At 41.5% G+C, this 12,284-nt stretch overlaps 1 protein-coding gene across 1 annotated transcript in view; it reads right to left on the bottom strand.

Moving 5' to 3' along the window:
* C4H10orf90 (chromosome 4 C10orf90 homolog) overlaps positions 1-12,284 on the bottom strand; it is a 374,134-nt gene that overhangs the window by 40,874 nt on the left and 320,976 nt on the right. The window contains exons 4-5 of the mRNA XM_033940326.1: positions 7,237-7,421; positions 2,230-2,422 (exon numbers count right to left, since the gene is read on the bottom strand). Coding sequence (XP_033796217.1) covers positions 2,230-2,422; positions 7,237-7,421 — 378 coding nt within the window. The remainder of the gene's footprint in view (positions 1-2,229; positions 2,423-7,236; positions 7,422-12,284) is intronic.

Here is a 12,284-nt window from a genome sequence, read left to right as displayed (position 1 = left end):
TCGGTGGGAAATAGGAAGCCAGTGTGATTTAATCATTAGTGGTGTGACATGATCATATTTTTTCGCTTTATGAATAAGTTTTATTGCCGTATTTTGAATTATCTGAAGCCGTCTTTTTTCTTTCTGTGTTATATTGATTAGAAGAGAGTTACAGTAATCGATTTTAGATATGATCAATGAATGGATTAATATATTGACAGATTTAGGATCTAGAAATGTAGAGATTGAACGAATAAGACGTAATTTATGGAAACAAGATTTAACTATTTGACTGATGTGATTATGAAATGATAAATCAACATCAACCACTACTCCGAGAATTTTCAGCATAGGTACAGACTCTAGAGGTGTATTATCTTGACAGATTTAGGATCTAGAAATGTAGAGATTGAACGAATAAGACGTAATTTATGGAAACAAGATTTAACTATTTGACTGATGTGATTATGAAATGATAAATCAACATCAACCACTACTCCGAGAATTTTCAGCATAGGTACAGACTCTAGAGGTGTATTATCTAGGATGAACGGTGATATTGGCGTTAAGTTTCCTTTCCAGGTAAAAAACATGGTTTTGGATTTTTGAATGTTTAATGCCAATTTATTACAACTTAACCAGTCTTTTATCAATTCCAGTTTTTTATTGATGGCTTTTATTTCTTCATCATTTTCCGGGTTGAAAGGATGCAGGAGTTGAATATCATCTGCATAAGAGAAAGATGTCAAACCCAGTGATTGCGAAATAGTGAGAAGAGGAGATAGAAAAATGTCGGGTCATTGAGTCCATGGATGTATTTCTGAAACTTTGGATGAATAAAGGCATTTGAATTCATCAGATCAGTTGAAGGACACTTTCTCTGTGTGCATCATTCTGATTGGGACAATTCCGCTCTATCTTTGTGTTTTCGATTTTGTGGTTTTGTTTCCCCTGTTTCATCCTCAGCCCATGGCTATCAACATTTTCAAAATGCTCACATAAGAACATAAGAGTTGCCATACTGGAACAGACTGAAGGTCCATTAAGCCCAATATCCTGTTTCTAACAGTTGCCAACCCAGGTCACAAGTACCTGACAATCTAGGAAAAAACAGTAGATTTCCCCAAGACCATCTTAATAATGGCTTATGGACTTTTATGTTAGGAAATTATCCAAACCTTTTTTAAGCCCTGCTAAGCTAATTGCTTTCACCACATTCTCTGGCAATGAATTCCAGAGTTTAATTATACATTGAGTGATTTACTGTAGAACTGGATGCTCAGCACCGGGTCGTACCCAGATAAAAGACACTGAATGCCAGGTTAATTGTTGTCTGTTGGAACTATCCATGTACCGGTACTTCTGATGATACTATCATATGAAGAACTTGTTTAATTTCTCCATGTGACTTCCCCCTCTCATTCTAGCTCAAGCACCAAGGGGTTAAGTACTCGTACATAAGGTAATTTCATAAGATGTCCAAAGTTAAACTATTTTATATCTTTTTTTATAAAGACACAGACACCCAACCCCCTGATAGTCAGTGGGTCTTATCCAGCCAGATATGGCTCCCGGCTGGCTGTGCCGTTTGACCAGTTATCTGCCGATATTCAGCGGAAGAAAGCCAGCTATCTCCGCTGAACACTGGGCTTGCTGGCCAATCGCTGGACTTAGCTGTTAACCACCAATTTTCTTTGTCTGGCTAGCTAAAGCACAAGGCCAAATAGACCCAACTAAAAAGGCAGGTCTATCTTTGGCCATTAGCCTTAGCTGGCCAGCCAATGCCAATCGGCTTGGACGGCTAAGTGCAAGCCGCTGACCCTTTGCCTCAGATTTTCAATGCTGATGACCCCGGCATTGAATATTTGGAATTGCCGCCGAACGTGGGAGACAGCTTGACTTCCTCCCGCAGTTCAATATGGGGCCCATAGACTTCTTCACAAATTTATACCTGATCTAAAGAAGCACCCTCTCTTGGTGCTTGAGCTGGAATGAGATGGGAAGGGGAAGTCACAGGCAAAAATTAAACAAATTCTCCATATGGTACTATCACCAAATATTGACAGTACCTTGATAACTACCAGCAATAATGAACCTGACATTCAGTACCTGTATCTGGTTAGGAACTGGGGCTGAATATAAATTAAACTTCAAATAAGCACTTTTTTGGGACATCTCATATAAAAGCTCTGTTATAAAATCTGGCCCATAATGTCATAATCTATTAGTGTTTGTCTCCAAAGAACTTACCGCTGAGAGGGTGAGGCACAGTGTACAACTTCTTAGTCGGTGTGGACGAAGGCTTGGCAAAAGGGAACCTTCTCTTCTTTTTATGTGGAATCTTATTCACTTGAGCTTTCCTGAGTTGTGCCATCATTATAAGCTTTTCAATGCGTTTTTGGGACCGAGAGATGAAATCAGGTCTAAAGAATTCTAAAGCTTCCTAACAGAAACAGAAATAATTGGATTTAATTTTCAGTATAGTAATAAAAGCATCAAGACCAATATACAGCAGGACTTACCAGGGCAGGAAAGTCTCCAGCCTGGATAATTCCTCCCCCACCACCACCAGTTCATTGCTAAATTTTCAGCAGCCCTTACCTGGATAGTGCTACTCCCAGTGGAATTCTGCACAAAAAATATGAAAATTCTATGCAAAAGTTTTGGAAATTCTATGCACTGTATTAAAAAATTCTGCAACATTTGCGTAAGAGTTCCCTCATCATAAGACTTGAAATTCCTTCCTGCCTTTTCTTTTCTCAGGCTCCAGCTCCTCAGTTCCCTCTCACTTCAACTGCAGTTCTGTCTCTCTCTAAATTCCAATATGACCCATAATTCTCTCTGTTCCTAAAGTTTTCTCCTGCATGCAATACACCAGCCTCTCATTCTTTCTCCTCATCTCTCCAGCTATCACTTACTGATATTAAATTGGTTTTTAATGGCATGGTCAATTACCACACCAATTAAAAACAAATTTTGTGCGGAATTCAGTTAGGTCTTGCTAGGTGTCCTTAATATAGGTGCCTACTGTCACCTAACCTAGGCACCACTTATGGAATCAGGCCATAACCGTCAGATTCTCTAAACGGCGCCATTGTCAGAGGCCACCCCAAAAGCAGTTGCCCATCGGGTGTCAGTCATGCAATGGAGCTGTTTAGAGTATCATGCACCTGGCAAAAATAAGTGCCAGAAATGTAGGCCAGGGTGTTCAAGGCCTACATTTCAAGTACCTACCTTTGACGTGAAAGCCACCTGAAGAGGTGTTTACTGGCGCCTAATACCATTTCTAGCATTAGTCATGCCTGCAGTGGCATTAGGCACCAGTAGGCACCTCCGGAGGCACAATTATGATGCCATTTGTTTAGGGGCTGGTAGGCACTTTTAATTTTTATTTAAACACTATTTAAAATGGTGTTTCTTTCTTAGGTACCGGTAGGACGCCTAAGTTAAGGTGCTATTTATACAATTTCCCTCCTAAGGGCTAGATTCACTAAGCCCACCGATTGTGTTTGCTATCGTGTACCAACCCGATTTTCCTCTGACCCAATTCACTAACTGCTGTGCCTCTCATCCTCCGATCCGATCCAATCCACGCATGCAAATGAGGGGAAACGGCGTGCAAAGTAGGAAGGCAGTGATTCACTAACCAAAATATGGAACTCCGACTGGGCTGGCCGATCAACAAAGAAGCGACTGCTGGAGACCAATCGCTCACGCCCTTTCCGACTGCCACCCTGCAAAAGTTTCTTTAATATTGACCAATAACGCTGTTTCCCGTGCATCAAAATCTCAAAGCACAAGTACGGTAATAAATATGCCTTTTAAAAAAATTAGTTTTGTCTTTCCAGCTGCAGCTATAGCATCTACCTTTTATATCCGTGATCAATGTTTTCTTGCCCCTTTAGCACACTTCCTGACTGCCGACATGCTATCTGCCCCGACTCTCCTCTTGCTGCCCTGCTCTCTGTCCCGACTCTCCTGCTCGCCCTTCCCCATAGTGCGAGCCCGTTTAAAGCAGGTTAAAACCACGGGCTCACGAAGTAGTAAAAAAAACATTTCCAGTTCTGTAAGCATGCGCAGAACATCTACAGGCATAGAAGATGGTCTACGCATGCTTTAGGATCGCTCTCTAGCGATCCGTGAAGTCGGTGGGGGGCATGCCTCCGATCGGCCTACTTTGCATGCGGGCGCATTGAGAATTGGTTGACTGGCCTTGGATCACCCATGGATTGGATCGGATCCATGGGTGTAGTGAATCTAGCCCTAAGTACGCTTTAGGGCTTAAAGCACACCTAAAGTAAAAGTACCCCTAAATTAATTTGATATGTACTAACCAACAAATTAAGGGTTAGGTTAATTAGTGTACATTAAAAAGTCTGTCTTGGATTTGATAAGACGTGTTGTAATCTTCTGTTATACATATGTTTGATTCCTAAGATTGTTGGCAACTCAGAAAAGAGATCTGAAGATAAAAATCTATATTAAATATAAAAAGATTTCCATTAAAACAAATGTTTAAAATAAACCATATAACACCCAAAATCAGTGTGTGTGTTGGGGGGGGGGAGTCAAAAACTGAAAGTGTTTGGCCTCAGTAACTCCCTTTTAAATATAGGCCCCCTTCTTCTGACTACATTTTCTCTCCAATATTGCTCACGTGAGCATGTAGCACTGGCTATTCCTTAAAAAAAGTAACAGCTCCCAAAATGATGAACCTCTTGGGCCTAGCCACTATTTGCTTTAAAAATAAGAACTGGCATAACATCCAGATTTATTCTTAAATAAAGTACCCAGGTAGTCTTAACAACATCCTCTCTAATGTCTGCAATGTGATTTACAACTATTTACTGCGACAGGCTGTTTTTCCATACATTTTCCAGACCTGTTTAACTCATATTCATTTTGCTTTCTGCACTAACATAGGTAGCAAAAAGATCTGGATAAGTCAAAGAGACAGCACTGGAGGAAATCACCCTGCAGCCCCTGTAGACTTAGAAGGGGTCCAGTCCTGCCATCAGACTTTGCTGCGCATATGGTTTCTCTCTGGACGATATGCAACTAAGCCATATGCCAGGAGGGAGAATAAAGACCATACACTGTCAAGAAAATTCTATAAAGACCGTCTAAAGTTAGGTGCCTATATTGACACCCCTAGCCGATGTAGGCACCTAATTTAATTGAATAATAGACCAGATCGGCACTAATTGGCACTTAACTCATAATTCTGTAAAAGTTACGTTCCTTGTCCAAAGCGCCTATCTAAAAGTAGGTGTGATTAGGGGTAGATTGTGGGCTCTTTTTAGCTATACGCCTTACTATAAAATATGGGCCGATATATGCACAACTTAGGCACAGCCATGTAGGCCAAGAAAACCCTGGCATAAATAGGCTGCCATGAAACAAACAGGCAACCGATCTGCAAAATCTAGAACATCCAGTCTGAACAAAAACACAGTAGATCACCGTCATGAAAACATATACAATATTTATTAAAACACTCCTATTAGCCCAACATGGTCATGTTTCGCCTCTCTTGGGGCTGCATCAGGGACTGAATTACACTGTAAAATAAATAAATACAAATCATATTACTATGGATAACAAAATCACAAAGACAATTAGACTGTCAACAATGGATTATACATCTCCCTCATTATTCACGGGGGATAGGGGCAGAGCCGGACCGCGAATAGGGAAATACCGCGAATATCCGGCTGTGACCCACCCCCGCCTCCCTCCCGCCTTCCCCCGGCATCCTGGCCTTACCTGGTGATGTAGCGGGCTTTCGGGGCAGGAGCGATCTTCCTACGCTCCTGCCCCATGCAGATTGCCAATAGGAAATGACTGCCATGAGTTCCCATAGTCTCTTGAGAGACTATGGGAACTCACGGCAGCCATTTCCTATTGGCGATCTACACGGGGCAGGAGCGTAGGAAGATAGCTCCTGCCCCGAAAGCCCTCTAGACCAACAGGTAAGGCCGGGATGCTAGGGGAAGGCAAACATATGGTGGGGGGGTTTCCCCCTCCCCCCAAAAAAAAATCGTGATTATGTGAAATCACGAGTGCGGAAACCACGAATGGGGAGGGGGAAGTGTATATGTATAAAATATGTAATGGTTTGTATTATAATTGGTATTTTATAATTGGTATTCTGTAACTGGCGCCTATGTCGGTGGCCATATAAAAAGTTGCCGCCGATCGTGTGTGAATCACACAACATTGCTGGTTGCAGAATCACACCTAAATTCAGCCAATAAAGGCAGCTGATATGTAGGCCCGGAAAACCCTGGAACGCCACCAGGCCGCAACAGACATAAACTGATCGCGCTAGGGAAGTTATCTCTGATCAGCTGAGCCGACAGAACTCCCCGAAGTCATGGCTGGGCGGCTATGGCAGGAGAACCCCTGATATCAGCTGGACGGATGCCCACTCCTTCCTGCCTTCAGGCCCCCCCAAACTCATGATCCCCCAAACACCAATACTCCTGACACCCCCGCCCAAGCCCCAATCCCCCAATCTCTCCAGTACCTTTGGCTGTAAGGCCGGCTGGAGGGATGCCTACACCCTCCTGGCCGCCTCTTCAAAATGACAGACCTTCCCTTATATCTTATTATTCATTCATAAGTTGTTTATTATTGTATATGTTACATATATGTACATGCATTTCTTATTCATGATTATGTATATCCTGAGTTATTTTTATTCTGGTTTATTAAGACCCCTGATGAAGGCGTGTTCACCAAAACATGAACTGTGTCGGGTCCCTTGGTTTGTTTTTAAGGTGGTATTATTAACCGCTCTCAATTATTTGATATAATAAATTTAGCCTGCATCATTGTACGTGTTTCTGCAGTTTTCCTTGTATAAATGTACATTGTGGGGTCAGGTTTTCTCTCAGTATAGATTTCTGATATGGCATTTGCTATTTTACCACTAATTTGTGCTGTTTAGCACAGGTCCCAGTTTATGCAATGAGGCCTAGTTACTAATAACCCAGGCTTACAGTAAAATAATCCGTTCAGCAGTCGCCCACATTGGTAACTCCCTTCCCCTTATTCTGAAGAAATGTTTCCACCATTAGCAAGCATGTAAGGTGATTGCATGATGTACTCAGAGGCAGACTGCAAATTCAGATAAAGGAATGCAAGGGAGGAAAAAGAAAAATGAATGTTTCTAATGCATTTTGTAAAGGGTTCCAAAACTATCCAATAACAAATACACAGAATTCTTAGTACAGACAACCCTTAATAATTTACCCTCAGACTCAATGGTCGTGATGGAATCTTTCCAGACTTCCGGCTTCCTTTTGATTGAGTGCCTGTTACTTTTTCCGCAGGAATAATATTCAGGGAGTCTGCTGGCACTATACAAGCAGTCTCTTCTTCATCACTTTCTTTACACTGTTTAGTTTCTTGAAATGAATAACACCGGATGGACTCACCTAAGGAAGATTAAAATATGAGTGTCTGAATTGTAAAAGGGTCTTGGGTAAAGTGATAGGGTAGCCATGTTAGTCTGCTTTGAAAGGTAATACAAAGAAATAAAACAAAGCAAAGTAAAGTAAAAAAAAAAAAAAGTAATACTTTTTTTTCTGAATTTCTGATCTGGAGAAGGGTTGCCTTTGAAAGCTCATCACAAAACGTATAAAAAAGGTGTTCTTTTCTTTGGCCCCCTTTTATCAAGCTTCGTTATGAGCTTTTTTTTATCGTGAGTTGCTGCGTTAAAAGCTCTGACGCTCATAGGAATTCTATGAGCGTCGGTGCTTGTGCTACAGCGGCCTGCGATTAAAAAAAGCCCTAACGCAGCTTGAGAAAAGGGGGCCTTTGTTTTAGTAACATAGTAACGTAGTAGATGATGGCCGAATAGTCAATCCAATCTGCCCAACCTGATTCAATTTAAATTTTTTTTTTATTTTTTTAATTTTTTTCTTAGCTGTTTTTGGGCAAGAATCCAAAGCTGTTTTTGGGCTCCAACTGCTGAACTCTCTGTCAAAGCTCACCAGCCCATCCACACTCTCCCAGCCATCGAAGCCCTCCCCAGCCCATCCTCAACCAAATGGCCATATACAGACACAGACCATGCAAGTCTGCCCAGTGCTGGTCTTAGTTCAATATTTAATATTATTTTCTGATTCTAGATCCTCTGTGTTCATCCCACGCTTCTTTGAACTCAGTCACAGTTGTACTCTCCACAGTTGTACTCTCTTGGGAGCGCATTCCAGGTATCCACCACCCTTCTCCGTAAAATAGAATTTCCTAACATTGCCTTTGAATCTACCACCCCTCAACCTCAAATTATGTCCTCTGGTTTTACCCTTTTCCTTTCTCTGGAAAAGATTTTGTTCTACGTCAATACCTTTCAAGTATTTGAACGTCTGAATCATATCTCCCCTGTCCCTCCTTTCTTCTAGGGTATTCATATTCCGTGTATTAACTTTAAGAGTATCTTTAAACAGCACACATGGTATGGCTAATCACTGAATGGCTAGTGTAGTTAATTTTCAGGTCCTCATCTTGTCGGTTCCCTTTTCCAAGATTTTAGTGATTGCACTCTATAGTCATGATAATCTTCCAACGTTTCAATAAAAATGCATAATTTGACATTTTAGTTTAACATCTTAAATTCTGCTTTGTAGGTAAAAGTGTGCACTGATCGTTCTTTGAGTTTGTGCAGGTATCGGGACTTGCGTCCAAAATTATAATTTTTATTTTTATTTTTTTTAATTCTTTATTCATTTTCAAAATTACATTAAGTGTTAAATATTTTCATTCACATTGACCATAAGTACATCACTTACAAACTATCATTAGTACATTACATAAATTCTTATCTCTACCCCTTTCCCATCCCTCCCACCCATATATTCCATTATCATATAAAACATGTAATAATAAAATTCCCCCCTCCCTACACCTTAAATTGATAAATATAAGGGAAACAATTTCAATTAATCTTTACAATATTTTGTTAATGGTTTCCACACATCTTGAAATTTCTTAAAATATCCCCGTTGTAATGCAATAAATCTTTCTATTTTATAGATATGGCATAAAGAGTTCCACCAAAAGTTATAATTTAATCTCTTCCAATCCTTCCAATTATATGTAATTTGCTGAATGGCAACACCAGTCATTATAAGTAATAATTTATTGTTTTTCGCAGAAATCCAAAATTATTACGTTACAGTATTATTTCTGGCATCTTCAATGATGAAGAGATCTTGTCTAGCTACAAGCATGATCCTCTTCTAACCTGAGACATGAACAGAAATTTGTAGAATAAACGAAACCTCATGAGTGAGTGAATAACGGGTGCCAAGTTTAAATTAAATCCAGTGGCGTTTTATTTTTCAAATATCATTCTTTTTTTTCTTATGAGAAAGTAAGATCTTTACTTAGCACACAGCTTGGTATGGAATAAAAAATAAACTCATTGCAGTTTCACAGCCATTGAACTAATCTACTGAGGCCCATAATTATACTCTGAAATGTGTTTTTCTCATCTATTAGCATATTCCACTTCAATCGCATGATTAATATTTTTTGCATAATGCAGGTTCCAAACAAACCTCACATCAGGACCATAACATAAAAGGCTGTACAGTACTCCCCCGCAAATCTTGAAAAACCGCAAATACGTTTTTTAGTGGGGGAGACAGGAGAGAGCAGCCTGAGCGCCGGCGAGTGAAGGAAATCACTCGTGGTATGCTCCGACCGCCTCTTCCTGCACTAAAGTCGGGCCTCACCAATCAGGAGCTGTTTTGACACGCAGCTCCCGATGGTGAGACCTTTTATCCTGATTTCCTTCACTCGCTGGTGCTCCAGCTGCGCGGTCGGAAAATACCGCGAATGACCGGGACCACGAATTGCCGACCGCAAATGACCGGGGGAGCACTGTATAAAAAAAAATGTTTACCACAGAATAACGCGGGGCTAGGAAGTGATATCAGAGGGAAAACCAATGCCAGGGTGAGCAGCAGGCCGGAGAAGCTGTTTGCGCTGGTGAAGATTTAAAGAGGTACATGGGGAAGGGAGGGCACTAGAGTGGCATGGGGGTGGAGAAGGAGTGGAGAGTGCAGTGGGGGGCGCTTCCTACCCTCGCTACGCCACTGCCCCAGATATTCGAGGCTGGGCCATGTCCAAAAACTGGTATTGAATATCCAGTTTAACCAGATAAAGCAAACTGGATGAAGATCAAATTGTCCTATTTATCTAGTTAACGTATCCATTTAAATTCTGAGTATTAGCACTTAACTGGATAAATGCTGATTCTATCTACAGATTGCCCACAAACTAGCTACAGTAGTTGTTATCCAGATGTATTCAGCAGTAATATCCAGTTAAGTGCCTCCGAAAATACCCAGGTAGCTCTGGACAAGAAATTTAAACAGCCAGAAGCATCTCCTGCCTATTTAAATAACTTTGAATATTGACCCCCTAATGATTAACATTTGCACTACAATTATTTTTCTATCATTTCTTCACCCAACCCATTTTTTAAATTCAGTTTGCCAAATTTCAATAAAATGCATCCTTCTTATCCTGAACCCCCTTTAAACATGTAAGCTTCTCCTTTCCTGATTGCTTTTAACCTTTTATCCTTTTCCTGGCAACATCCCCCCCCCCCACACACACACACCAAATAGTTACTCCTACAGCAACTTGGCTAATATTATCATGCCTATGGATAATCCATGGACCCTCTATATCAGTAGTTCCCAACCCTGTCCTGGAGGACCACCAGGCCAGTCAGGTTTTCAGGATAGTCCTAATGAATATGCATGGAACAGATTTGCATGCCTGGCACTTCCATTATATGCAGATCTCTCTCATGCATATTCATTAGGGTTATCCTGAAAACCCGACTGGCCTGGTAGTTCTCCAGGACAGGGTTAGGAACCACTGCTCTATATCATACTATATGGAAAAATAATGGAAGTGTTGCTGAAAGAAAGGATAGTGTACTTCCTTGAATCTAATGGGTTACAGGATCCGAGGCAACATGGCTTTACAAAAGGTAAATCGTGCCAAACGAACCTGATTGAATTTTTTGATTGGGTGACCAGAGAGCTGGATCGAGGACATATGCTAGATGTAATTTACTTGGATTTCAGCAAAGCCTTTGATACAGTTCCTCATAGGAGGCTGTTGAACAAACTTGAAGGGCTGAAGTTAGGACCCAAAGTGGTGAACTGTGTCAGAAACTGGCTGTCGGACAGACGCCAGAGGGTGGTGGTTAATGGAAGTCGCTCGAAGGAAGGAAAGGTGACTAGTGGAGTCCCTCAGGGTTCGGTGCTGGGGCCAATCCTGTTCAATATGTTTGTGAGTGACATTACTGAAGGGTTAGAAGGAAAAGTGTGCCTTTTTGCAGATGATACCAAGATTTGTAACAGAGTAGACACCGAAGAGGGAGTGGAAAATATGAAAAAGGATCTGCAAAAGTTAGAGGAATGGTCTAATGCCTGGCAACTAAAATTCAATGCAAAGAAATGCTGAGTAATGCATTTGGGGATTAATAATAGGAAGGAACCGTATATGCTGGGAGGAGAGAAGCTGATATGCACGGACGGGGAGAGGGACCTTGCTGCCAGAAGGATGCTGGGCTATATAAAGAGAGGCGTAGTCAGTAGAAGGAAGAAGGTGTTGATGCCCCTGTACAGGTCATTGGTGAGGCCCCACTTGGAGTATTGTGTTCAGTTTTGGAGACCGTATCTGGCGAAAGACGTAAGAAGACTTGAGGCGGTCCAGAGGAGGGCGACGAAAATGATAGGAGGCTTGCGCCAGAAGACGTATGAGGAGAGACTGGAAGCCCTGAATATGTATACCCTAGAGGAAAGGAGAGACAGGGGAGATATGATTCAGACATTCAAATACTTGAAGGATAATAACGTAGAACAAAATCTTTTCCAGAGAAAGGAAAATGGTAAAACCAGAGGACATAATTTGAGGTTGAGGGGTGGTAGATTCAGGGGCAATGTTAGGAAATTCTACTTTACGGAGAGGGTAGTGGATGCCTGGAATGCGCTCCCGAGAGAGGTGGTGGAGAGTAAAACTGTGACTGAGTTCAAAGAAGCGTGGGATGAACACAGAAGATTTAGAATCAGAAAATAATATTAAATATTGAACTAGGCCAGTTACTGGGCAGACTTGCACGGTCTGTGTCGGTGTATGGCCGTTTAGTGAAGGATGGGCAGGGGAGGGCTTCAATGGCTGGGAGGGTGTAGATGGGCTGGAGTAAGTCTTAACAGAGATTTTGGCAGTTGGAACCCAAGCACAGTACCGGGTAAAGCTTTGGATTGTTGCCC

This window comes from Geotrypetes seraphini, chromosome 4 (assembly GCF_902459505.1).
Source record: "Geotrypetes seraphini chromosome 4, aGeoSer1.1, whole genome shotgun sequence".
NCBI lineage: Eukaryota > Metazoa > Chordata > Amphibia > Gymnophiona > Dermophiidae > Geotrypetes > Geotrypetes seraphini.
The sequence above is the reverse complement of the archived record's forward strand: the minus strand, read 5'-3'. Positions and strand labels throughout refer to the sequence as shown.